We start from the raw sequence: 27,308 nt of genomic DNA, 5'->3' as shown, positions 1-27,308 counted from the left end.
GATCCCCACCGGGACCACTGGAGCCAAAGACCCACCAGGTGACTTTGGGCTAGACCCTCTGTCTCCAGGGCCTCACCTGGCTGATGAGGAGCAGGCCTCCCACACACATACACACACAGAGGATCAGAGTCACACAACAGCTCAGGGCCCACTCGGTTCTCACAGTCTGGCTCGCCCTGTCTGAGTGCCTGTCTTGTTCTGCATGGGGTCATCTCAGGAGATGTCCTTTTTTCTCTATCATGCTTTCTCTTCTCACCTGCTCAGTTCAGTGGGCCGTAAGAGAAGGGAGATATGTGATTTGTGTTTTTTTTATCTCAATTTAAATGAAGTCCCTTTTTTCTCATGTGCCGCCACTGAATCCATCTATGAAAGAAAAGCTGACCCTCTCGTTCTCTCCTCTTATATATCTTCTTAGAAAATGAATATGTACTCATTAAGAAAAAAAAGGCTGAAAAAGTCAAAAGAGGAATTAAAATGACACCCTTCACCCTCCCACTCCAAACAACTCATGTGGACATTTTAGGGTCTTTCAGGCTTTTTCCAGAGTGTGCGGTTCAGAGTGTGCGTTCACTTGGCTTTCTGCAGGTTTACCAGGGGGCACCCTTGGGACCAGCATCTGTGGGGAGAGGGACAGAAGCAGGACCTGTGGGGGGAGAAGTTGCGCTGTGATGCGGCCATAGCAAAGGTCTCAGCCAACTCAGAGTTCTAGAGTTTGGGTGGCCCCTCACTGACCCCCTCCCTGACCACAGGCTGGATGAGGGCTGCCCCTGGGAAAGGACGTGACCTGGCACGAGGCAGCTTCCTTTAGCCATGGGCAGCCCCAGGGCTAGGCTCCCCGGAGAGCTACTGCTGCTCCTGGTCCTGAAGGGGATCCCACTGAGTGCCCTCCACTGGGCGGGAGATATTGTGGTCATTTAATAGGAGCATAGAGTTGTCATGATAGGGCATCTTATCATTTGACTTCCTTTTCTTCATGTAAGATTTTGTCATAAGTAACTGTCATTTTGAACCGTGCCATCAAGCCCATCCCCTGTTGTATGGGCCTAATATCATTTGCCAAGCCAGTCCTCTACTGTTTGGACACTGAGATTGTTCCCAGTTTACACTTAGAAAGAGTGCTGCTGTGAACACGCATATGCATAAATCTTTACCTGGGACAATCCTCGTCTTGTTTTGTTTTAAAGATTTTATTTATTTATTCATGAGAGACACAGAGAGAGAGGCAGAGACATAGGTAGAGGGAGAAGCAGGCTCCCTACAGGGATCCCGATGTGGGACTTGATCCCAGGACCCTGGGATCACGACCTGAGCCAAAGGCAGATGCTCAACCACTGAGCCACCCAGGTGCCTCTTCCTCTTGTTTTTATTAAGTCTCTTGAGGGCAGGTTGCCAAAGGTCTAACATACGCTCTGGTTTTCAGAGTCATGTTTCAAGTCCTTTAGGAGCATTGCTCTTTGCCCCTCAAGCACCTGGGCCATGACTCACTGAATCACTCACTCACGCACTCGGACCTGGTGGTTGGCACTGACCAGCAGAGGCCAGAACTCCAGCCCCATGATCCTCGATGGAGAAAAAGTGCCACTTCAGCCCCCCAATCCAGAGTGTTCCCTGCAAGCCCTAACTGACCCAGGGCCCCAGGGAGCAATTTTCATTGATAAGGTTCAAGACAGTGAATGGAAAAGGAAAAGTAGAAGTGGAAGGTGCCCAGCAGCCTGAGGTCTCCCTCTAGGGGTGGCCCGCACGTGGTCTTGCTGTATCCCATACCTGCCAGGGTGCCCCAATCTCCCTGGAGCCCTGGCCTCACCTGTCCAAGAAGCCAGGACTGGTGTGGACTTTGATTTGTCACTCTGAGTGATGGTGACTCCTTCCCCAGGGGCTTCGAGGGATTCCCGCAGCACACATATGTCAGGCTCTGCTCCTGTTCTGGTCAAGACCCTGACACCCCTGGACCTCCCTCTGTGGGCACTGATGGAGGCTCTTCTGTTGGGCTTTCAACAGGCAACATACTTAATGATGCAGCAGAACTACTCAGGGGCCCTGGAGGTGGTGAACCAGATCACCGTCACCTCAGGGAGCTTCCTGCCTGCCCTGATCCTGAAGATGCAGCTGTTCTTGGCACGGCAGGACTGGGAGCAGACAGTAGAAATGGGACACAGGTGAGAGGCAGGTGTCCACCGGCACCACTACACCACACCGCTGCTTCTTCCCTTTCTTTGCGAGCCAAGCGTGCTAACATGTTCCCATCTTACAAGATGGGGACATGGGAGACAGCGTGTGTTTGATGCAACAAGACATAAAAGTAAATATTGGCAAGAGGAGGTACAGAGAGTGATGCGATCATATGGGGAGGAGGCCAGGAAGACATGGCCCCTGATAGACAAAGAAATAGGCATATCTAGAGCTATAAGCATGTTATTTAGGAGAAAGAGACAGAGGAGCGACCCAAGGAACCCAAAGCAACCAGGATTACAGGCTGACAAGCAGTTGCCTCTAAAGAGCGGGGTTAGAGGGGCATAAAGGAACTATTGCATTATTTAATTTTTTTAAATTATGGGTATGATACACCGTAATAAAAACTTCAGGGAAAAAGGTCATCGGTGACTGAGAAGACTTCTAGCCAGACAGCAAGAGCCGGGGAGCTCCTGGGGCTGTGGAAGCCAGATACCAAGTGTGGGTGACCTTGGAGCATTGTCACTGTCTCTAGAAATAAAGACCACTTGGGGGGAGGGATGTCAGATGGAAGGTTTTTTGAGGATGGAATTTTCTAGATAACTGAAGCTTATCTCCTTAAACTAATGCTTTCACTAGTTTTATTAAGTAATTCTAAAATGTGTGCTACTAACTTTCTCCCTAAAAAGAGTTAACAGACTACTTTTTTTCTGAGTGACCACGAGTCATCACTACGAATCATGACTAAGTTGTGGTACTATACAGCACAGTTCAAAAACAAAACAAAACACAAGCAGACCTCTTCCCTGTGGAGGGATGGCAATTCCTCTGATGATCATCACTGGAATTTGAGTCCCCGAGAGAGGCACCCAGGAGCAAATGAACGTAATTGGGATCTGCTCAGTGCACTGGGGCCCCCCACATGCGGTGCCTGTGCAGGCCTCGCTTCTCTGTCTCAGAGTTGACACCTGGCCAGTGTCCTTGGCAGGAACTGGGTGAAGAGCTTGCTTTGGAGGCTTGGCCTTCGGCCAGCGGGATCCTGGGAGCACCTGGCTGACGGCCACAACCGTGGTGTGCGTGGCCTCCCTCGCCCAAGGCCCTGCTGCCCTGCCTGCAGGGAACAGTGTTTAGTGCCAACGGGCTGAGTCCCACAACCGATGCCTGCCCTTATGGAGTTTTTTGCAGCTAGTGGCATTCACAGAACTTCCTCCATTGTTTTTTATTTTTAAAAACTTAAAACTCCTAACCTTGAGATCAGGAGTCAGAGGCCCTACCAACTGAGCCAGCCAGGCACCTTGCCCCTATTGTTTTTTAAATCTGTGCCCCTCTAGGTGTGTTTCTTGTTCCATCCCTAATATTATTTATTTCTCCCTTTAAATTTCCTTCATCAACATCAAAGTAATTTGTTTCATTGACTAGTCTTTTTAAAAACCCCACTCTGAGTTTTGTTGATGGTCTCTATAGTATCTGTTTGCTACTGTGTTAATGTCTGCTCTTTGTGATTTCCTGCCAACTCCTTCCTGTGGGGCTATCCTGCTCTTGTTTTCTAACTCTTGAGTGGGATGCTTGGCTCATCCATTCTCAATTTTCTTTTAGAATATATGTGTTTAGATTTGTGCATGTCCCTCAAGGTACTATTTTAGCAGTATCTACACATTTGGATGTGATATTTTCAGTATCATTTGGTTCTAAGAATTTTCTAATATCCATTCTGATTCTTCTTTAGTCCGTAGGTTATTTCAAAAAAAAATTTTTTTTTTAAATTTCCAAATGTATTTGTTTCCCTGTACCTACAGAATCAGCATAAAGGATTAGAACTGTTTGAATGTTGACTGCCTAACTAATCATATTGGGATTTTGTGTCTTAATTAGAGTAACCCTCTATGAAGTGCAGGGCCATCCCTAACTAGGCTGAAAAATAGGAAGTTTCCCATAAAGAAACAGAATATTGAAAACCCCAAAGTATGTATGACCGGAAACTGTGTCTTCACAATGACACATGTTGGAAAGCAAGGTTCCCTTTCCATCTTATAGCTGCAGATGACCCATCAAGGACCTCTTCACCACCCTGGGACCACAGGGCCATGATCAAGTCTATGTTAGTTGGCATATGAATAGGCTTCTGTCACAGATTGCCCCAGATGCATGGACTTAAATAACATGAAAGGTTATTCCTCTATCAGATAAGAGTCTGGGAGGTTGTCCAGGACTGGCATAGCAGCTTAACTCTGTTAGGATCCCAGGACCCTTCTGTCTTACTGTTCTATATTCCTAGGACTTTGATTACATGGTCCATGTTTCAGCCAGCAGAAAGAAGTAAGAGAAGAAAGAAGAGATGTGCTGTAAGGAAACAGCTGGATGTCACTGGGGCACTTGCAGTCACATCCTGTTGGCCAGAACTTAACCACAGGGCCACACTTGAGCTGCAGGGGAAGGCTGGGAGATGTGGTCTTTATGCTGGGTAGCTGTGTGCCCAGCCAGATCAGGAGTTCCATTATTTTTTTTTTAAGATTTATTTATTTATTTATTCAGAGAGAGAGAGAGAGAGGCAGAGACATAGGCAGAGGAAGAAGCAGGCTCCATGCAGGAAGCCTGACATGGAACTCGATCCCAGGTCTCCAGGATCACACCCTGGGCTGCAGGCGGCACTAAACTGCTGTGCCACCGGGGCTGCCCAGGAGTTCCATTATTAAAAGGAGAAAGGGAGACAGGATATTAGGAGACAATCAGAAGTGGCTGCAGTGCCATGCTAGCCTGGTCTATGCATACTCAAAATTCATGTGGCTCCTCTTCCTTTTTCAGAATCCTAGAAAAAGACGACGGTAATATCGATGCCTGCCAAATTCTAGCAATGCATGAGCTTGCAAGAGAAGGAAATATGACTACAGTAAGTTCTTCAAGACTCAGGAGTTGGGCCTTGAAACAAGTGCAGCCTAGGAGGAAACGCTCTGAGCTCCACCATCCCCAGGGCCTTTGAGGGTCCTCCCTGGATCTCAGTCCCTCCCATCTCCTTCACCTCATATTCCCTGTAAGAAGGTCGGAAGGACTGCTTTGGGCAGGCAGTGAGGTTAAGTCTGGTTTTGCCATGAGTTACCTCATGTGAGCCTGGGCAGGTTCACCTGGAAAAGCCCTGGGATCAGCATCCATAAATTGGAGATAATTCCAACCACTTTGTGAGGTTGTTAGAGGGACTAAATGGGATGACTAGTGGGAGTGCCTGGGAAATGCCACTTTTTAAAAAAATATTTTATTTATTTATTCATGAGAGACACAGAGAGAGAGGCAGAGACACAGACAGAGGGAGAAACAGGCTCCCTGCAGGGAGCCTGATGCGGGACTCAATCCCAGGACCCCAGAAACACAACCCAAGCCAAAGGCAGACACTCAACCACTGAGCCACCCAGGTCCTGGGAAATGCCATTTTTTAAGGAGTGGCTGGAATTGCTCAGGTATTGGCCAGGTAGAGCCTAGCCTCAGACTTGCTCCTAAGCCCTGTAGTTTTTCCAAAGAAACCCAAACCTGTCCTCAAACACAGAAATATCTGGAATTCTTTATGAAGACTTCAATGCCCAGACAGGTCTTTATTTTCCAGAATAGTTTGTGTTTTCAGCCACAACATTGCCTTTTGAAAAAATGCACTGCCTCTGTGAAGAGTGGCAGATCAGGAGTCTGTAAGGGTTTCACGATGCAAAGAGGAAGCTTTTGGTTCCTTCTGCCCAGTTCTGAGACTATGGGTTTTGTGGGGGCAGGGGTGAGATGGAGGGGACAGTCCATATTTGAAAGGAACCCTCAGCAAGGGGCCCAGGCCATCTCTGGGTAGGAACTGGACAATGGGCCTGTCCTAAGCACCCTGGGTGGGCCTTCCTAGGGCCTGGCCTGAGGTTTAGCCCCAGGGCAGAGTTAGCATTGATACTTCTCCTTCACCCCCCCACCCTAACCCCTAGGCTTTATGCTTCTCCCCAGCCCTGGATGCTCAGTGCTGATTTGCTTGCATCTACTGAGCAGAGTAGGCCTGCCCCATCCAGGGTTTCCCTTCTGTCACTTCTTTGCAGCCAGGAACTAAGAACTCCTCACTCTTAGTGGGTAATGGGGCAGAGGAGTCCATGGGAAAGAACGCAGGCTTTGGAGTCAGTTACTGAATGTCCCCAGGCAAATCACCTAACCTTTCTGACCCTTTGTCTACTGGAAAATTCAGATAGTTGTACTGACTTACAGGGCCATAGGGAGGATTCTTTGGAGTGACAGAGAGGCACCAATGTGGTGACTCATGTCAACATGGAGCAGAGGCTCAGGTCCAGGGCCCCCGCTATGACCATCTGCTCCTGAGCCAGCCCAGCAGGTGTGCTGTCAGCCTGGGGGGCATGTGTGGGCACCATGACAGCTGGCTTCTGGCTGGGGGTGGGGTTGGGGGTAGGGGTCGGAAAGGGCAGCTTCTCTTCACAAATCCATAGACAGAGAGGCAGTGCCAGCTCTTGGGTGAACAGTGTTCCTGAAAGCTCCACCTGTGGGGCTTAAAATAAGGCTGGTGCCTGGGATCTCCCCATCCCAGTTGGATCCGAATCTCTGGGGCTGGCTTCTGAGTGTAGATATTTTAAGATCTCCCAGGGGATGATAATGTGCAGCAGGGTTGCAAACCTCTGCCCAATTCCCATTTTTGTATATTGCTTTTGACATTGTCTGTTTTGTCCCTGCAGGCTGCCAATCATGTTAGAAATCTGATTAAAGCACTGGAGACAAGAGAGCCCCGAAATCCAAGCCTCCATCTTAAAAAAATTCTTGTGGTTAGCAGGCTGGTAAGAAGGTTCTTCCCAGGTCTCTTATATGCTTCTTAAGCCCTATGCCCACCCTTTTGGAAGCTTCCCGGGTACCCTGTCCTCCCCTCCCTGGCTCAAACTTGGCCTCTCAGGCTGGTGGCCCATACCCAGCAGCCCCTGTCTGCCTCTGGCCAATAACTATCACGTAGGCTCTGTGCTGCTTAGAGACCCAAATGCTGCTTGGAGATGCTGTAAAAGATCAGAGTAATTGAGTCTAGAAGTGCTTTTAGAGTAGGAGGCCCCTAATTGGGGTAGAGGGCAGCATATGGCTATCACACAGCAGAGCAATGCCCAGCTCTGGCTCAGGGTGCAGGGGCACCCAACTGCTATAATCTTCCTGTGGAAGTGACCTGGAAGGGTGGGCCTGCCTGGACCTCTCTGACATCAGGCAGGAGCAAACAGACCAACTTGCCAAATAATCTGTCTCTGCCAGACCATTCAGCCCCAAAGCAAGATTTACTAGAAGGAATTGCTACAAAAAACTAGGGTAGCTCTGGGGCCTTAGGAACCAGAACCGTGGAGTCAAATGCCATTGGGATGCAATCTCTCCCTCAGAAACACATACCCGTGTCTGATACTCTCTGCTTGTTCTGCACATCCGGCAGGGGATGTGGCTGCTCACAGCCTTTGGGCCCACTTCCCATCAGCAGGAGACAAACAGCTTCTCTCCACCAGCTTCAGTTTTTGAAAAACTTCTTGGTGATTTGGACCAATTATTGTGGCCAAACAGGAGATGGGTCCTTTGGAGGGCCCTGTGTCTGGAGGCAGGTTCCACAGATGGGGCCAGTGTGAGGTTCTTTGGCAGCCGGTCAACTGCAGAGACCTGACTATGGGTCACAGGCATCCCTTAGGCTCTCCTGAGCAGCACCCAACAGGCCTACCAAAGTGTCCCCCATTTCTGGTGTGGCCTTGTTGAGATAGGTTGGACTGACTGGTTTCCCTATTTCCATGTGCCCGTTCCTTGCAGTGTGGGAGGAACCAGGCGGTTCTACAGCTAGTGTGCAGCTTCATCGAGCGCATATTCATGGCCACATCCTCCTATGCCCATGTGGCCACAGAGCTGGGCTACCTCTTCATCCTGCAGGACCAAGTGAAGGAGGCATCTTTGTGGTACTCGGAGGCCATGAAATTGGACGCGAACAGTGTGGCTGCCTTGACAGGTCCGTGCTGGTTGGGCAGGGTGGGGAGTGGGAGGCGCAGGAAGGCAGGTAGCAGGGTAGCCTCCATGGATCCAGAAGAGAGGGAAGCATTCTCCCTAGAGGCTGTGTGAGTGTGGGCATACACTGTATGATGGGGCGCCTTTCCACAACATACAAATGGAAACCTATACGCCAACATAGGTAGAGAAGCAACAGCTAAAGAAATGAGTAGACCCGTTTTCTCCCAGAATGCTCCAGGAAAAACAAAGGTTGAAAAGAGAAAAAAACAAAAAAACAAAAAAAACAAAAACCAAGCTCAGGGTCAGTGGAGGCTGGGAGCAAAACATGCCATGGGGCAGTCAGCGAAATAATGGTTGGATTATTGACAACCAGAGAATGGAATCAAGGAGGCCCTTAAGGAGGGGTGGGGCTGGAGGGAGCAGAACCAAGCCCCTGATGCTTCCCACTGCCACCAGGGACAGGAAGGACAAAAAGACTTGCTGCTCCCCAGGCAAGCCACATCCCGTAAGACATTCCCCCACCTGGCTCAGTCCTTCCCCACTTCCACTTTCAGGGGAGACCCCTAGCCCGTCAGCCAGAAGGGAAGGCCATTGGCCAGAATGCCCTTCCCACACACCAGCCCAGGCCAGCCCTCTCAGGTGTGTCCTGGAGTTCCTCCTGTTCTTTTTTTTTTTTTTTTAAGATTTTATTTATTCATGAGAGACACAGAGAGAAGCAGAGACTTAGGCAGAGGGAGAAGCAGGCTCTCTGTGGGGAGCCTGATATGGGACTGGATCCCAGGACTCCAGGATCATGCCCTGGGCAGAAGGCAGATGCTCAACTGCTGAGCCACCCTGGCATCCCTGGAGTGCCCCTCTTATCTGACCTGCCTGGGAAAATCAGTGACCTTAACAATTTGGGAAATCTGCCCTAGCTGCTAATATTCATCAGTCTAGTCCATTAGTAAATCTGCAAATAGTTTGAAAGAGGGGCCAGGTAGAGCAGCAAAGCCATGGCCCTCTGAGGAGAAAAGGTAAAGCTGGATACAGAAACCCTTCCCCTCCCCCACTAAAACCCCTCCAGTGTTTGCAAGGGCCCTGAGGTCAGTCAATAAGTAAAGAACAGGCTACTGTGAAAAAGGTTCTAGGGAACAAAAAAGCTACTGAAAATTAAAAATGTGATTGCAAAGTAAAATATTCCACAGACGAGCCAAATAGTGGGATGGATATAAGTGAAAACCAAGATGGTAATTAGAAGATAATCAGGAATAAATACACTGAAATGACCAGGAAATATCTTTAAAGGATGAATAATAAGAATAGATGGATTTGTCTTCCCAAATTCAAAACACATTACGAAACAACAGTAGTAATGTCAGCTTGAAGCCAACATGGAATAAAGAAGCCCATCACTGGCACGGAAACAGGTCTTTCGAAGGTGACCTTTCAAACCAATATTGTGGTAGGTTTCAATAATTTGTGGTTGGGCATCTGACTATCCGGTCTTAATAAACTCCACCGTTCTCAATAAACTCCAAGGACACCTGGCTAGCTCAGTTGATAGAGCACATGACTCGGATCTTGAGGTTGTGAGTTCAAACTCCATGTTGGGAGGAGGTGGGTAAAGAGTAGTTAGAAAATAAATTCCAGGGGCACCTGGGTGGCTCAGCGGTTGAGCATCTGCCTTCAGCCCAGGGCGTGATCCCAGAGTCCTGGGATCGAGTTCCGCATTGGGCTCCTTGCATGGAGCCTGCTTCTCCCTCTGCCTGTGTCTCTGCCTCTCTCTGTGTCTCTCATGAATAAATAAATTAAATCTTAAAAAAAAATAAATTCCAGATGAATTAAATACTTAAACAAAAAATTCAATCAGACTTGGGCTCCCTGAGGGAAACTGAGAAATCGGAAAGGAAAATGTCTTACCTTTTGGACTATGTAAAAATTTAAAACTAATGGATGGCAAAAGACACTGAAAAATGCTGAAGAGGTAGGGTGCCTGGGTGGCTCAGTGGTTGAGCATCTGCCTTCAGCTCAGGGCATGATCCCGGGGTCCTGGGAGGGAGTGCTGCATCAGGCTCCCCAGAGGGAGCCTACTTCTTCTGCCTGTGTCTCTGCCTCTCTCTCTCTCTCTCTCTCTCTCTCTCTGTGTGTGTGTGTGTCTCTCATGAATAAATAAATAAAATCTTAAAAAAAATACTAAAAAGATAAAATGGCAAACTAATGGAAAAATTTTGCTACAAAGGGTTAATAATCCTAATATATAAAAAAGAAAACAACAGGCTAAAGAAAAAGAAAAACAGGCTTAAAAAAAAAACAGGCTAAAGCTGTGTGCAGGAGATTCATAGCAGAAAAGAAAAAAGCCATTCAATATATGGGAAAAAAAAATGTTCCTTTTCCCTAGCAATAAAAAAGAGTGAATTAAAATGAGTTACCATTCATTTTTTAGTCTGGCAAAGAGTAAAGCATGTCTGCGAGGTTGTGGGGAAAGGCCACTTTCAAGTTCTTGGCAGTAATATTAATTGAAACATTTCTGGAGGACAAGTGGCCTTATCTATCACCATTTTAGATATACATGCCCTTTGACCCATCAACTCAACTTCAGGAATTAGAACACAGAAATATGTTTACCCTGGCACTACAACATTTGAACATCAAGAGCAAACCAAATGTGAGATGAGGTGCTCTTCAGTGGGGCAGTCATCAAATACAGTGTCCCATCCACAGTGGAATATTCTGTTGTCATTAAAGAGAACCAGGTGGATGTGTATAAACTGGGCCATATACCTTAGATGTGTACACATCGCCAACAAATGAATGATTAGGAAGGGACCGCAAAAAAAAAAAAAAAAAAAAGGAAGGGACCGCAAGTTGTTAATAGTGGCTACCTCTGGAGAGAGACACATGTAAAACCGAGCAGGAGCTAGGTATGGTTGTCCATCTTGCCTCCTGTTTTGAATTCCTAACCATGAGCATGTATCACCCTTCCTTCCATTGTCTCATCTGTGCTCCTTGGCTTGTTGACCTGCTGGCTCTGTGTCAGAGCCAGTTGTCCATGCTTGTTTTCTCCCATTCCCAGGGGTCACCTGGTGCCAGATCCTGGAAGGTCACCTGGAGGAGGCTCAGCAGCAGCTGGAGTTCCTGAAGGAGGTGCAGCAGTCCCTTGGGAAGTCTGAGGTCAGAGCTCTTGAGGCTAATGGCTTGCTCCAGGATCGTGTCCCTTCTCTCCTCCCACTCAGTTTCCAAAATCCAGTAACCAGCATGGCTTAGACTCCTGCTTCGCCCCCCACACCCACCACCCAGCTGGCGGTGTTGGTGCCAAGACCTGGACCTGCCTCCCACAGGTGCTGGTTTTCCTCCAGGCCCTCTTGGCATCCAGGAAGCACAAGGAGGGGCAGAAGGCCACTGCCCTCCTGAAGGAGGCTGCAGAGCTGCACTTCTCCAGCATGCAGGGCCTCCCCCTGGGCTGTGAGTACTTTGAAAAACTGGACCCCCTCTTCCTGGTATGCATCGCCAAGGAGTACTTGTTCTTCTGCCCCAAGCAGGTGAGAGCACATCCTAGCCCCCATGCCCTTGCCTTTATCCTGGAGAATAATCAGGCTCCTTTTTTTCCAGATGTCTTCTAGGGAGTATATTACTCTTTCCTTGTTTGTCTGCTTTACTTGTTTGCCTGTTTTCACAGCCAGTCAAGATCCCCCTATGGGCAAGGGTCATATCTCACACACCTGAGATATGCCCCCAGTGCAGAGGAATGAGTCACTCTACAAATATTAAGTTCACGGCCGTGCGCCTGACACCATGTTAGGTACTGGGGGGTACAAGGGTGAGCAAAGCCAAGGCCTCATTCTCTGGAGCCTACACTCTAGCACTCGATGGCTCAGAGTGGATGATAATAAACATGTGGAATAAAGTAAAATTCCTTCACTGAAACAGTGTTTTCTAAGAGCTTTAGGAGTCTGTCTGCAATGGGACAAACCATACAGCCAGGCCCCATGTTCCTACAGCCCCGGTCGCCAGGCCAGATCGTGTCTCAGCTTCTCAAACAAGTCACTGTGATCCTGAATCCTGTAGTCAAAGCAGCGCCAGCCCTGATCGACCCCCTGTATGTGATGGCTCAGGTCAAGTACCTCTCAGGTGAGCCTGTTCGTCTGAATACACTGCCCCGGGCTAGCATCCACAGGCCGCCTGCCTGGGATGTCTCACAGGCGTACATACACACCCATCTCTGGTCTCCACTCCCCTGAAACCGGTTTGACTTCCCTCCCCAGCAGGGGTCTCTCCCACCTGGCCTGCTGCTGTTGGCTTCCATGCTCTGAGCCAGGTCACAGTCTCTGAACTTCCATTATACACAGGGGTCATGCAGACACTGGGATCGACTAGTCCTCAAAACAAGCAGAGATTCCCTCATGAGGTTTGGATTCTAGTAAGGGGAAATAGTTAACATATCAAATAAACACATTGCGTTGCTTGCTAAGACACAATAATGCCACGGAGAAAACTAAAGCAGGGGAAGGGATGGGATGGCAGTGTTGCAGTTTTTAAAAGGTGGCCCAGAGGGCCTCATGGGAAGGATAGACCCTGTAGCTTTCGGCTTTCAGAGCCTCAGGATAGCCTGAGCAATATCCTTCTAGCTTCTTCCATCTCAAGGCTCAGGTCCTAGAGAAAGAGAGAAAGTGGGAGAAATCTCCATGGGAGCCTTATAGTCCTCTCTGAGTGCTTTCCCCCTATGGTCTTGTACTCCCATCCATCTGGAAGACAGGCCAATCTCTGGTGTGCTCGGGGCTTCTGAAGAATCCCAAATGCCGCGGCATGCATCTGGCCTCTGGCACTGCCTTGCGTGGGTCACACTGTGCAGAGAGTTCCCCCATCTTCTTCCTTACCCACAGTTTCCAGAGCTCCTGGGTACAAGGCAAGGGCAGGAGCACTCCCCCAGGGGTGCTAGCACCTGCCAGCAAGCAAGTCTAGGGCCAAAGCCAGGTCTCCAGCTGCTTAGGTTGCCATAGTGACATCTTCACATTTCTGCAGCACACAAGGAGGAGCAGGGAGTTTGGGATCCAGAAACAGGTGCTCCCAGATCGCCAGCTTACAGACTCTGAGCAGGAGCTGTCAAAAGGCCTGAATGCAGAGGAAGAAGGACTCTCCTACCAGCTCAGTGTTCCCCAGCCTTGGGCTGCCACCAGCCTGGCTGCAGGAAGACCTCTTATCCCCATATTGCCAAGGCATTCATAGCTCAGCCTCAGGAGCCAATGGCCCTGGATTTAAATGCTAACTTTGTCCCTTGTAAGCTGAGTGCCTTAACATCACTGGGTTCTAGTCCTACAATTAAAAGACACAGATAATACTGCCAACCTTGTAGGGCTGGGCAAATATTAAACCAGCCTTTCTAAAAGTGCTTTGCATGTACTGGGCCTAGAGCAGGTGCTTCATAAGTCAGGGCTATTATAGTTGCTATTATTGTTAGGTTTTGTTCTGCTATGAGGTGTGGGAATCAAGACTTAAGTGTTCCCCCGAGCTTCCAAATAGAGCAGTGATGTGACTTAGCCATCTCCCTGAGGGTTACAGAGAGAAAGGAAGGGTTACACCATGGTTTGAGTTTCCTGGCTTTTGTCTGCATCAAGGGAAAAACTGGAGTTCTAATTTTAAGAAGAGACCTCTGAGTGAAACAGAACAGACCCAGGTAAAATGGCTGACTTGGGTATTTCCGGGTAACTGGACATATAAACTTCATTCTGCCTTTATATACTGGGTCCTGGGAGTTCCCAGGGATCCCTGGATATAGAGGCCTGTTTATCATTTCTAGGAGAGTTAGAGAATGCCCAGAGTACCCTGCAGCGTTGCCTGGAGCTGGACCCCACCTACGTGGATGCCCACCTCCTCATGTCCCACATCTACCTGGCGCAGGGCAATTTTGCCATGTGTTCCCACTGCTTAGAGCTGGGCGTCAGCCACAACTTCCAGGTGGGGGTCCTCTGTGCCCAGTCGCCCACTCAGTACCTTGAAGCTCAGCTAGCTGCAGCCCCTACCTGCCCCTGGGAGAGTAGCCCCAGGAACTCCCTCCATCCCTCAGACCCTTCTGCTGGCCAAAGGCAAATGTAGGCTCAGTGGGCTTCTGTAGCTTCCTCCAATCTGAGTGCGGTGAGTAGCAGCAGAGTGCACTGGAGTCCCGTGCTGCACTATGCTCCTCTAGGTGCGAGACCACCCCATGTACCACTTCATCAAGGCCAAGGCCCTCAACAAGTCTGGAGACCATCCAGAAGCCATAAAGACACTGAAAATGATCATAAAACTACCAACTCGGAAGATGGAAGAAGGCAAGAAGTTCCGTGGGCCCTCTGTACGGCCCAGCGAGCGGGTATCCATCTTACTGGAACTGGTGGATGCCCTCCGGATGAATGGGGAGCTGGTAAGAAATTCCGTGCTCTCTTCCCTTGGGATTGGGGCATTTGGAGGTCCAGGGTAATCACACCAGGCTCTTTGAATTCTGGGTGATGTTTGTTTGTGCTATTATTTGAGCTGTTATTCATCTGGGAGCACATCTTCCCCCTGCCTAAAGCTTCAGTGGCTCCCACTGCCTTCAAGATAAAGTCCAAACCCTACTGAGTCCTGCATGATCTGTGCCCTGCCTACCTCACTGTCCCCAGGAGGATTTCATAAAGGCAGAGCCCAGAGACCCATCAGGGCAGCCACAGGTGGTTGTGCAGAGTGGGCACTGCACAGCTCCAATGGACGCTATCATCACACCACAATCTTTACGAATTGTGTCCCTTGGAGTTTTGTAGTATACAGTTTGCTCAACTGTATGAGGCAGCCCTGGGGCCTTGGAAGGTCTGTCAAGGCAAAGACAGAAGCTGCTGTAAAAGAACAGTGGAGAGCACAGAGGCAGGGGTTAAGGCAGGGGTGGGGGCGGAGCTAGCCCCACATGCTGCCTCGGATCCTCACTGTCCTCACTCACTCACCTGCTCACCAGAAAGGGGTTTGTCAGCATAGCTCCAGGACCATCTCTGTGACCCAGCAGTCCTGGGGTATCTGGCTGCCTGTGATGATCCTGCCATGGAGAAGGAACAGCCCATGAGGCCCTTTCTCCTTAAAGTTAAAAATTGCCTTCTGGGCAAAGATGGGAATGTGGAAGCCTGCTTGTTGTACTTTCCTCCTTTAAGTCTGCCAAGAGGAACACAAGAACTAAAAGTGGAGAAGGAATCTCCATCTATAACAAAATTAGGGAAGAGCCACATCCCAGAATAGTTGATTCAGTTGGCCATTTATTCAGCTGGTGATTGAGGGCCAGCTACATGCCAGGCACCATGTGGCGGCAGGGGTAGGGGGGTGTAGAGGAGAGCAACCAGCAAGGTCTCTGTCCTTTCAGAACTTACCATGGGGGGAGGGGAGGAAGCTGGGTGCTGTGAGTGGGGGCCTGATTCCTGCATTTGCTTGAAATTTCTGAACTGAAATTTCTGAACTGTCAAGCCAGGAAAGGGTATTCCACTTTTGGAAGGGCAGAGCCAATGAACAAGAACTCTGCTAAAATGCCTCCTTGCTTCTCTCTGTCTGGGCTCCTCTCTAGGAGACATTGCCAGAGGAAAGTAAGGAGGGAAATAACTGGAAAATCAGTTCTGCCCCTTGCTTTGCTAGGATAACAGATCTGCAAACTGTGGCCTTACCTGTGAGCCAGGGGTTCCATCCCAACCCCAGCTTCTCACGAAGTCTATCCCAAAAGGGAAGACCCACAGAAAGCCCAGGGGAAACATGCTTCTAGTAGAGCTGTGTTCCGTACGCCCTCTCCCTCCCGAGCCTAGTTCCTGAGTAAAGGAAATGAAAATCTCACTTGAGAATGAGTGGTGATCAGAAGGAGTCCAACAAGGTGGTGGGAAGGAGGGAGGCGAGGGAGGAGGGAAGGAAGGACAGGAAGGGATGAAGGAAGGTAGGAAGGAAAGAAAGGCAGAAGGGAAGAAGGAGAGAAGAAACAAAATCCAAAGACAACTTTGGGAGAAAGAGTACTATACAAAATAGAAGAAGTAATCAAAACAAAACAACTTTTCTGGGCAGCCCCGGTGGCACAGCGGTTTAGTGCTGCCTGCAGCCCGGGGTGTGATCCTGGAGATCCGGGATTGAGTCCCACGTTGGGCTCCCTGCATGGAGCTTGCTTCTCCCTCTGCCTGCTTCTCTGCCTGCATCTCTATGAATAAATAAATAAAATCTTAAAAAAAAAAATTAAAAAAAAAAAAACAACTTTTCTGCACTCAAAATAAAAAGAACACAGAATCTTGTAAAACCAGCTCAAAGCAGAGCACCAGAGATCCACAAAGCAGTTCAGCTAGCGGAATTAAAGAAATTAAGCACAGAAAGCAGTGATTCCCTTAGTCCCATAATTAAAAATATAAAGTGGCTAAACCCTCACTGAGGCTCTCTGATGGAGGAAAAGGTTGAGAAAGTCATTGAAGTGATTTGAGAGGATGACGGATAAGAAAGGGAGAGACAGCAGATAGCCAGCAAGAGCAAAATCAGTGTTCCTGCAGGAGAAATGCAGGACAGAGGACATGTCAGAGACACACCAAGAGAACTGTTCCTTTGGGGAAGAACAAATCAGTGACATGCAAAGGCACTCTGTGCTGGAGAAATAGCAGTAAAATATTAAGACTGAGAAATTCCTAATAGTAATATCCTAATAAAGTTATGGGAATCAAGGATTCATAATGTCATTGAAAGTTCCAACAAGCATCTGAGTAAGCAGCATATTAGCTGCTGTGAGAAAGAAAATAACACTGGCTTCAGACTTTTACTCAACAATACTAAATTCAGGAAGACAACAACAGTATTTATACGATGTCTATGGGGGAGGGATGTCTCTCAGGGTATCTTTCATATATGAAAACAATAAAGGATACCCTAGGGACACCTGGGTGGCTCAGTGGTTAAGCGTCTTCCTGCATGGAACCTGCTTCTCCCTCTAAGTCTCTGCCTCTCTCTCTGTGTCTCTCATAAATAAATAAAATATTAAAAAATAAATAAAGGATACTCTAAAAAATTGAATAACTCCAGAATTATGATGTTAATTAAGCTTTTTTTTTAAGGTTTTATTTATTTGAGAGAGAGAGAGCACAAGCAGGGGGGAGAGGCAGAGGGAGAGGGAGAAGCAGACTCTCCGCTGAGGAGGGGGCCCAATGTGGGGCTCTATCCCAGGACCCCAGGATCATGACCTGAGTTGAAGGCAGATGCTTAAGCAACTGGCTGCCCAGGCACCCCTAAACTTTTTTGAAAACCTACTTGTCGATATAATCCAGACAACCAAAACACAAAGTTTTTATAAGTGGGAAAAAAATTTAAGCTCTAAAAGGACACATAGAACTAACCTAAATAAATATAATTATATTGAAATAATTATAGTCGTTTCAACTCAAAGCCAGCATAATTGCTAAGTTCTTCAAATAAAAATTATTATTAAAGTCAAAATAAAAATAGTATCCCATAAAAAATTCAGGGAGGAGGCTGTGAAGGGAAGGTGGGGTTACTATAAGCAGCCAATTTTTTCCATCTTTATAGAGTGAAAAAAAAAATTTTACCAAAAATGTTTCTTGATAGAGAGGTGATTCTTGCTAGAACTTAGACGATTCCCACCACATTAATCAAGATAAGAAAGCAGGACCACACATAAGGGCAGAAATAAAGCCAAACACAGCAGCATATACAAATGAAAACAACAAGAAAAAGTGGAAAAACAAGTTGGCAGAAAACCCGAGAATGAATCTGTATTAATAAAATTGTTAAAAAAAAATAAATAAAATAAAATTGTAAATGAAATAATGTACCTATTACATAAAAGAGTAAGAGTGATTTAAGCCAACAACAAAAGGAACCCCTACTGTCTAGGTTTCAAACACCAAAGGACCCAGAATGAAAGTAAAAAGATGGTACAAACATACCAAGCAAACAAAGCAGAGGTTGAGGAAGAAACATTTGGTAAGGCTGGATCCAAGTCAAAAAAACACCAAAATGGGGAAAGAGAATAACTTTGTTAAAATAATCTAGGGTACAAATATAATGAAAAAAAAATCCAAATAGACTTTCATGTGCCAAATACTGTAATATTAACCTTCAGGGTACCTGGGTGGCTCAGTCGGTTAAATGCCTGCCTTCAGCTCAGGTCATGATCTCAAGCCTCAGCTTGGTGCCAGCTTCCTCCTCCCTCTGCCCCGCCCCTTGTTCCTGGACAAGCACATGCATGCACATGCGTGTGCACTCGCTCTCTCAAATAAATAAAATCTTTAAATAGATAAATAAGCATATCTTTGATCAAAAGCAGGAAAGTACAAGGAGATGTGTCCAAAGGTCTCCAACGGGAAGGAATCACCAACAGACATTGAGATGCTAAGGAATAGGCCAGTTCTTGCTGTTGAGGGTTTCTGTACCCCCAGCTATCTGGGTACCTGTCCCTCCTCCGCCCCCCCCTCCCAGGAACAGTGGTTGTGGGCATTGAAGGGCTCTCTCCTTTCTGCCATTGGAGCCTCTCCGCAGATGAATGTGAGCCATCCTATCCCTGGCTTCCATGTAGCAGGACTACTTCTGGCTGTGTGTGTGTTTCATTTCTCTCTGGGGGCAGGAGTGGGAAAAGGGATCACTAAGTCTCCTCCAAGAGGTTCCAAGGGTCGTCAGGCCACCTGTTGTGACAGCTAACAGGTCTGTTGGGTTCCTGTGTCCTAGCACGAGGCCACCAAGGTCATGCAAGATGCCATCAATGAGTTCAGTGGCACACCAGAGGAGATCCGCATCACCATTGCCAACGTGGACTTGGCCCTGAGCAAGGGGAACGTGGACATGGCACTGAGCATGCTGAGGAACATCACACCCAAGCAGCCCTGGTACACGGAAGCCAAGGAGAAGATGGCCAATATCTACCTGCAGACCCGCAAAGACACCCGGCTCTACATCAGCTGCTACCGGTAAGCCCCAGGCGGTGACCCCCTGACAGCTCCATTTCCAGCAGTGTTTTAGTGAGTATTTCCTCCCTGAAGGTTGTGTTTTTTCCACCTGGACCTTCAGGCCACCTCCTCCAACTGTGTCAGATGCAAGTATGGAACTACCCATGGGTCAGAACTTGAATGTGATAAGTTAATCAGGCCAGCTCATTGCTGAGTTCTGAAGACAGAGAACTGAATCTGTCCTGCTTGCCTGTCCTGTGTGGCCTCTCATTTGCACTCCTGCCCTGGCCCCTGACTCTGCCTCTCCTTGAAGAAATGTCTAGTGGCTTGATGTGGCCAATGTGAGGAGCAGGATGCTGAAGAGCTGGGATTAGAAGCCCTGTCTTTACGATTTGACATGGGGGCCTCAAAAATATCTTCCCAGCCCCTCCCTCAAACAAACTCTGTCTAGGCAATCCCAGTGGGATGCAGTGCTGGTGGGCCAGGGTGAAGGAGGCGAAGCCAAGAGCAGTGGGAAACCAATAGAGTGGAGTGACGTGGTCATATTGGAGTTTTAGAAAAAGCAGGATGCCTGCGTATGCAGAGAAGTCTACAGTGTTAGAAGTGGAGGCCAGAGGGAAGGGCGGAAGCTCTGGCATGCTCCAGAAAACAGATGAGCGCCTAGACTAAGGTAGCTAGCCCAGTGCCTCATGCACAGTGGGCTTCCAATAACTATTGAGTGATAAAGGAATGAATGGATGAATTAGTGGAAAAGAAGAGAAGGAGATGGGTTCAGAAACATGAAGGATGCATAGGTCTGAGCTAAGTTTTTGGTTACTTTTGCAGGGAGCTCTGTGAACATCTGCCTGGTCCCCACACCAGCCTGCTACTGGGTGATGCTTTCATGAACATTCAGGAGGTGAGTGAAAGCCTCATGGCCTTGCCAAGCAGCCCCTCAGTCTCATGTCTCCAGTGGGAGCGGGGAGAAAGAGAGAGAGAGAGAGAGAGAGAGAGAAACCTCTGGACACTTTCCCCACCAGCCTGAGAAGGCCCTGGAAGTTTATGACGAGGCCTATAGAAAGAACCCACATGATGCTTCCCTGGTCAGCAGGATTGGGCAAGCCTATGTGAAGACCCACCAGTACGCCAAGGTCAGGCAAGGTTGGGATGGGGTAGGTGGGGGGGTGGGCAGCCTAGCAGGGAAGAGAGAGGAGGGTGTGTGGGTGGGAGGGTCTGGATGGGAGCTGCATTTCCACCCTAGCTCCCTGCTGAATGAGGTACCAAGGAGAGAATTCTGAAGCCACTCACCTCCCCCCCCCCACCCCCTCAGCCCTACCCTTGCCACACACACACACACACACACACACACACACACACACACACACACACCTGCTCAGCTTGAGCTCCCTGCCAGCTGGGAGGGCCTTTTCATCTCAGGCTTCTGTGTCCTGGAGGGACACGCAGGTGCGGTGGCCGCTGCGGGGAACACAACATGAGGCCCTTCCAAGGTAGAACCAGACCCAATGCCACATTTCTTGTTCACCTAAAGGCAATTAATTATTATGAGGCTGCCCAGAAGATCAGTGGGCAGGACTTTCTGTGCTGTAGTCTGGCTGAATTGCTCCTGAAGTTAAAGAAGTTCAACAAGGCAGAAAAAGTTTTGAAACAGGCACTGGAACATGACTCTGGTGAGGTCACGTCCTAAAGTCACTTCCCCAGCATACTGGCCCCCGTCCCCACACCCGCACTCTCTTCTCCTGCAGAATGATAGAATGATGCAGGGGTCCTGAGCCCAGGCCCCTCCCTCCCTCGCCCATCCCCAGCTTCCCAGGGGCTCCAGAACACTGATTTATTTGAGTTTCCATTTTGCAGTCAAAGACATCCCATCCATGATGAACGATGTCAAGTACTTGCTCTTGCTGGCAAAGGTTTATAAGAGTCATAAAAAAGAAGATGTTATGGAAACTTTAAACAAGGTAATTGACAAGAGACAACAGACTCCAGCTCTTTATCTGCCATTTCCTGACGGGAGCTATAAAAGGGAGGGCGAGGACTGCAGGTCTGGAAGGCTCCAGGGCTGGCACTCAAAAGAGGACCTGGGTTACCTCAGACCTCTGCCTTCCATTTATTCCTGCACTGCGCTCTTCTTTGATGATCCACCAAAGTGCCCTAAGGCCACCTGGGCTGGGCTTGGCTGGAGAAGGCAGGGCATAAGAAGGTGCCCGTGTCCACAGGATGCTGTGGTGACAATACTGGATAAAGCCAGTAGCTCCCGAGCATTGAGTAGTGCTATATTAGGTTTTTTGCTTTCTTATTAATTCTCGCCGTAGCCATTTGAGGGAAGCACTGTGACATTTCTATTTCACAGATAAGGCTCCAGGAGGTTAAAAAATGTGCCCAAAGTCACACTCTTAGTAAGTGGCGGAGCTGAGATTTGAACCAGGTCTGACCTGCTCTGGCCGAAGCTCTTTCCCCATTAAGCTGCCTCGATGGGGCACTTCCTGGCCATTCTTACCCATACCTTCCTTGTTCTTTCTAGCAAGGGTGTGGCCTGCCACTTGTTCCGGGGGAGGGGGGGGACATTCCTCAGTAATAGCAGGAAAGCCCACTGTCTGACTGCTCGAGACGATTTATTCCTTTGGTTTCCACTGGATTCCCACTCAGAAAGCCCAAAACTTAATCGTGGCATCATCAATTCCTCTTGTTCCCGTGCTCCCTGGTTACTCACTTGATCATTTTATGCTGTGGAAAATATGTGCGGAGGCTGCCTCAAACTCCCAGCGGGGCAGTATTCAGAACAAATGCATCTCTTAAAATCCAGCCTGCTCTGAGCACCTACTGTGTGCATGTTCTACCTTTAGGACCGCCAGAGCAAATTAGACATGGTAAGTATCAGGGCATGATGGAAAAAGGGAAACAAGTACAGTACAATAGGGTTTTTGTTTGGGTGCCTTTGTTTCTACTCCTGCCCCAGAGGCAGAGCAGCTTGCCTCTTAGGTACATAGCAGTGGCCTGGCCTGTCTGGAGTGACCCAGATTGGTTCAAGGGCACTTGAGATGCCCTTTCTGATAATCTGCTGACCCGACCACAGGTCCAAAAAGTAGAGATTTTTTTGTCAATTGGCCTGAGGCCTAGCACATTGGGCTCTGAGTTTCTGATCCCGAGTTTATTGGTTTCCCAAGGCCATGGACCTCCAGTCTCGGATACTGAAGCGTGTTCCACTGGAGCAGCCAGAGATGATCCCCTCCCAGAAGCAACTGGCAGCCTCCATCTGTGTCCAATTTGGGGAGCACTATCTGGCAGAGAAGCAGTTTGCCAAGGCAGCGCGGTCCTACAAGGATGCCCTCGTCTACTCGCCCATTGACAATAAGGTGGGCTCCTCCGAGCCAGAGCCTGTACCTTCTCTCAAGCCATGATGCCTTACAGAGTCCCCTGACAAGGGCAGAGGCCAGGTCCTTCCCTGTACCTCCCTGAGGAGCTGCAGATGTAGGGCCCCAGGCCCCCCGGTGTGGGGAGCCTGCTCCAGCTGACCCCCGGGCCCTCAGCCATCACAGCCCTTGGACAAGGCTGGAAAGCTTCACTTGCAAAACTGACTTGTGGGAGGTGGGGTGGGGAAGACGCTGCTGAAAGTCATGTCAGTTTGGCATTTTCAGGGCCCCTGTGAGGTGGGGCCACAGAGCTGTGACTGCCAGGGGACAGTCTCCCCAAGGAGATTTAGAGTCGTAAGGGTGGCATGGCCCAGATGAGGCGATGGTGGCTGGAGCCTACACTAGGAGAGCGGAAGAAGAGCTTAGTGGCAGAGCCATTCATTCATTCAATTCATTCATTCAACATGCACTCACTTAACAGATGTTTCATATGTGCTAGGCCTCAGAGACAGTGGGCCAAGACCTGCCCTTGCCCGTAGACTGCCTCAGGCAGGGGGACAGATGAGCACATTTGTGGTTCCAGGTCTCCATGCTCCATGCCCACATGTGGGCCTGCCCACTGTGGGAACTCAGAATATAGGTACCTGCCCCAGAGTCTGGGGCTCAGAAGTTGGCCCAGAGGAGGTTAGGTCAGAGCCAAACCGAAGGGTAAGTGCGAGTGACCCAGACCCCAAGCTTCAGAGGTTAGTTAGTAAAACACATGGTATGATTGGAATATTGGTGGGGGAAAGGGGCTGGCTAGAGACATATTCTGAAGGCAGAACTAACAGAAATAGATTATGAAAGAGTGAGACAGCAATCTGAGTTTTCCCACCGTGTTCACTGGTTGATTATATCTGGTCTTGTCTCAGGTGGTGCTGGAGCTGGCGAAGCTCTACATGCTCCAGGGGCACCTGGACTTGTGTGAGCAGCACTGTGCCGTCATCCTGCAGACCGAGAAGAACCACGAGTCTGCCTCAGTGGTATGGGGCCACAGAACCTTCTCCCTGCCTTCCCCAGGTCCCCAGGATCACACAGGCGCTGCTTTCCCACCCCCTAACTCAGATGCCTGGCTGACCCACCCCCAGGGCAGGGGCTGCCGGGTGGAGGGGACTGAGCACTGGGCCTGCTGCCCTCCACATGGGAGGGGTGGGCTGGCAGCAGGGGGCAACATCCCAGCCTCCTGAGCCAACCCAAGGGGAGGCTATGAGGTTGATTCACTCCAGAGGAAACCACACCCACACTTGGTGAAGGCAAGGGTGGGACAGGTTCCTGGGTTTAAAGAAGTGTGTGGCAAAAACCCTCTCCTGTCTGGCTTCTCTCCTCCATAACACCCAGACAACTGCCAGGGCCACTCCACAGAAGAGGGGGGGGGCCCTCATTCTGCCTCCACTGCCTGTGGCTGGCAGTTCTCAAACATGGGTGGAGAGGCTACCTCTGATGGCTGTCAAAGGGTCCCACTGGGGTCTACCCCTGGGCTTATCTTTTCGCTTCTGTCCTCACCCCAGCCCTGCCCCAACCCCAGGCAGATTCTACCCTCTGGGCTCCTTCTGTGGCTGTTTCTCCCAGTGCCCAGAGAGGCTACCCTGGAAGTCCTTTCCTACTTTCCCTACTTATCTGCATCCTCACCCCCCCTCCCCACCATGCCCATGTGAACTTCTGTCCGGAACTCTGGAGCACTGTGTGTTTTCTGATAGATGATGGCCGAACTGATGTTTAGAAAACAGAAATACGAAGATGCCATCAATCTCTACCAGCAAGTCCTGGAGAAAGCGCCAGGTAACTGCCTGCATGAAGACTGCCCACTGAGATGGCCTGCTTCAGTACCCCGCCCTGCAAGGGCTGCTCTCCCCAAGGATGGGCCCCCTCCCCTCCTTCCTGACTGGACAGAGGAAGCCCCTTCCTCTCTGATTGTTCCCAGAGAGACAGGAAACTGATAAAGCCCCGATGGAACATGCTGGCCCTTCCCAAGTCTGAGGGGCCAGTTCCTGGTCTCAGGCCGGGCAGCGCTTGGCACTGAACCCAGGAGAGCCTGTCTGTCCCCACATCACAGCCCCTGGACTGGGCGTGGCCTGCTTCTGAGGTCACATCACCCGGAGGTGGCTGGAAATTCTCCCTGAAAGGGAGCTATATTCCCCCTCACTGCAGTATCAAACTACCCCTCTTGCTGGGGGCAGGGGCCACACCCAAGGCTCAGTAGAACCCCTGCAGGCCCCCCGCCAGCTCTGCAGAGGCCCACCGACTGCGCGTGTCAGGAGTGCAGGTCCTGGAGCCAGACTCCGCCGCCTAACTCTTGCCCTTCTACTTACCAGCTGTGTAACCTTTGGCAGATAACTTCTTTATGTCTTAGTTTCCTCACCTGTGAAATGGGAAAAACAAGCACCTGGTTATGTAGTTAATATCTAGGTCAAAGCACTTCCTGCTAGGTCACTCTGTGAGTGTTAGCTGCTATTATTACTGCTTTTCAGTATGATTATTGTTATCCTCTCAACTCTGGAGACCAGTGGAGACATTGAAGCTGCTGGGATGTCCCCGTTCAGTCCCAAAGCTCTGTGTCTGCTGGTCCCCTGGCTTCTCCCTGCCAGCCCGCGGCACCCAACTGGACATAGCTATAGGCTATTCACAGCCTGGAGATTTCTGCTCTCTTATTTTAGACAATTTTTTGGTATTGAATAAACTAATTGATCTGCTATGGAGAAGTGGCAGACTTGAAGATGCCCCTGCCTTCTTTGAATTGGCCAAGAGGGTGTCCAGCCGCGTTCCTTTAGAGCCAGGCTTCAACTACTGCAGAGGCATCTACTGCTGGTGAGTTGGGGGGCGGGTGGGGGGTGTTGGGCAGTTCCGCAATGGCCCGGGCGGGTGGGGGTGGGTGGGGGTGGGTGGGAGGGTGTGGTCCTTCTTAACAGAAACGCTGGGTTTCCACAGAAATTCAGCTCGCAGATCAGGGAGGCAGGGGAGCAGCCCTGCGGCGTTCCCTGCTCTCCCAGGGCCTCAGTTTCCCCCTCTGGTGCTTGGTATGTCTCTGCTCCACTCCAGGCACATCGGGCAACCCAACGACGCACTGAAGTTCCTAAACAAAGCGCGCAAGGACAGCACTTGGGGCCAGAGTGCCACCTACTACATGGTGCAGATCTGTCTGAACCCGGACAACGAGGTCGTGGGCGGAGAGGTTTTTGAGAACCTGGTGGCTGAGAGCAAGTAGGGCCCGGCGGTGTCGGGGTGGGAGGGCGGGGCAGGGCAGCACCCAGGGAAGGGGGGAGGCCTCGTGAGCGCCGGCGGGCGAGGGCGGCTGCCGTCCCTTCCGACGCCCCACGCCTGGCTCCACCGACAGGAGGGACGCGGAGCAGCAGGGCGTGCGCACGGCCGAGAAGCTGCTGCGGGAGTCGTACCCGCACTCGGCCGCGGGCCAGACCCAGCTGCGGCTGCTGCAGAGCCTCTGCCTGCTGGCCACCCGGGACAGGGCCAGCATGGAGGCGGCGCTGCGCACCTTCGCCCAGATGGTGCAGGCCGAGGTGGGCGCGGCGGGCGGGCGGGGGCGAGGCGGGGGGGGGGGGGGGGCGGGGGGGCAGCGCGCTCAGGCCCGCTTCCCGCAGGACAGCGTCTCCGCCCTGGTGGCCGTGGCGCAGGCCTACGTGCTGCTGAACCAGGTCCCCAAGGCGCGCATGCAGCTGAAGCGGCTGGCCAAGGCCCCGTGGGCGCTGGCCAAGGCCGAGGACCTGGAGAAGGGCTGGCTCCTGCTGGCTGACATTTACTGCCAGGGCGGCAAATTCGACCTGGCTTCGGAGCTGCTGCGGAGCTGCGTGCAGTACAACAAGGCAGGGGGCCCCCCACCGCGGCCAGGGGGAGGCGGGGATGCCAGGAGCGGTGCCTAGGCGTCAGGGCCGAGGAAACGCGGGTTGGAACCCAATGACAAGAGGCGGGGCAGAAGGGGGCCCAGACAAGCTAGGGCCCAGTGGAAATGGGGGGGGGGGGGGGCAAGGCAAGAGGAGGCGCACAGGGTCCGGCAGACTTGAGAGGGGAATATGAGATGGGAGAGAGATAGGAAGGGTTCAAGAAATCAAGGAGCCTGGGGGTCAGACCTGGAAAGGGGTCATGCAGGGGGTCAGGGTAGCCAGGAGGGGGTGCACAGTTGACCCCTCGCAAAGGTGGGAGATGCTGCTGGATTCCCTGAGAGGTTTGGGTTAATGCGGTTCATCACCCTCCTTTGCCCCCCCCCATGGGTTCTCCCCTGTGCTGGGACCGGGTGTGACTTTCCCTGCAGTCCTGCTGCAAGGCCTATGAGTACATGGGCTTCATCATGGAGAAGGAGCAGTCCTACAAAGACGCAGCCACCAACTACGAACTGGCCTGGAAGTACAGTCATCATGCCAACCCCGCTATTGGTAAGGCAACCGGCCAAGGTGCACATGGGCGAGGAGGGTGCTGGGCAGGAGGACCAGCACCCTGGCTCTTGGGCCATTACGGTGCCACTGTCTGTGTGCCCTGTGCCCCCCTTGACAGGCTTCAAGCTCGCTTTCAACTACTTGAAGGACAAGAGATTTGTGGAGGCCATTGAAGTCTGCCACAATGTAAGCCATTGTAAGGCACTGTGAGACACTGGGGGTGGGGGGTGGGGGGTGGACCTTGGTGCAGTGGCCTGGTCGTGGTGCTGAGACGGGCACCCCTGGCCTGATGCTGCACACTCTTCCTTTCTCCATTCCAGGTCCTCAGAGAGCATCCTAACTACCCCAAAATCAGAGAAGAAATTTTGGAAAAGGCCCGAGGGTCTCTGAGGCCATAGCTGTGGTCAGTGGGAGTCAGGGCGGGTGGAAGCCATCAACCTACGCAGGTTTCATGGAAGGGTCAGGAAGTGGGTCAGTGGAGAAGAGATTAAAAAATGACATATTCTTACCCA

General features: G+C 50.5%; 1 protein-coding gene across 1 annotated transcript in view; it reads left to right on the top strand.

Moving 5' to 3' along the window:
• The window catches only part of TTC21A (tetratricopeptide repeat domain 21A), a 32,226-nt gene extending 4,918 nt beyond the window's left edge, over positions 1–27,308 (top strand). The window contains exons 6-29 of the mRNA XM_072793290.1: positions 1,999–2,156; positions 4,972–5,056; positions 6,864–6,962; positions 7,951–8,143; positions 11,195–11,292; positions 11,460–11,660; positions 12,120–12,249; positions 13,916–14,073; positions 14,303–14,518; positions 18,811–19,049; positions 19,854–19,926; positions 20,048–20,158; positions 20,557–20,695; positions 20,880–20,983; positions 22,190–22,378; positions 23,287–23,397; positions 24,112–24,193; positions 25,069–25,219; positions 25,451–25,612; positions 25,746–25,926; positions 26,008–26,229; positions 26,676–26,796; positions 26,915–26,982; positions 27,117–27,308. Of these exons, the coding sequence (XP_072649391.1) occupies positions 1,999–2,156; positions 4,972–5,056; positions 6,864–6,962; positions 7,951–8,143; positions 11,195–11,292; positions 11,460–11,660; positions 12,120–12,249; positions 13,916–14,073; positions 14,303–14,518; positions 18,811–19,049; positions 19,854–19,926; positions 20,048–20,158; positions 20,557–20,695; positions 20,880–20,983; positions 22,190–22,378; positions 23,287–23,397; positions 24,112–24,193; positions 25,069–25,219; positions 25,451–25,612; positions 25,746–25,926; positions 26,008–26,229; positions 26,676–26,796; positions 26,915–26,982; positions 27,117–27,194 (3,369 nt within the window). The 3' untranslated portion in view covers positions 27,195–27,308. The remainder of the gene's footprint in view (positions 1–1,998; positions 2,157–4,971; positions 5,057–6,863; positions 6,963–7,950; positions 8,144–11,194; positions 11,293–11,459; positions 11,661–12,119; positions 12,250–13,915; positions 14,074–14,302; positions 14,519–18,810; positions 19,050–19,853; positions 19,927–20,047; positions 20,159–20,556; positions 20,696–20,879; positions 20,984–22,189; positions 22,379–23,286; positions 23,398–24,111; positions 24,194–25,068; positions 25,220–25,450; positions 25,613–25,745; positions 25,927–26,007; positions 26,230–26,675; positions 26,797–26,914; positions 26,983–27,116) is intronic.

Source organism: Canis lupus, chromosome 22, assembly GCF_048164855.1.
Source record: "Canis lupus baileyi chromosome 22, mCanLup2.hap1, whole genome shotgun sequence".
NCBI classification, from domain to species: Eukaryota; Metazoa; Chordata; class Mammalia; order Carnivora; family Canidae; genus Canis; species Canis lupus.
Note: the sequence above shows the minus strand (reverse complement) of the source record. Positions and strands in the feature narration are given on the sequence as shown.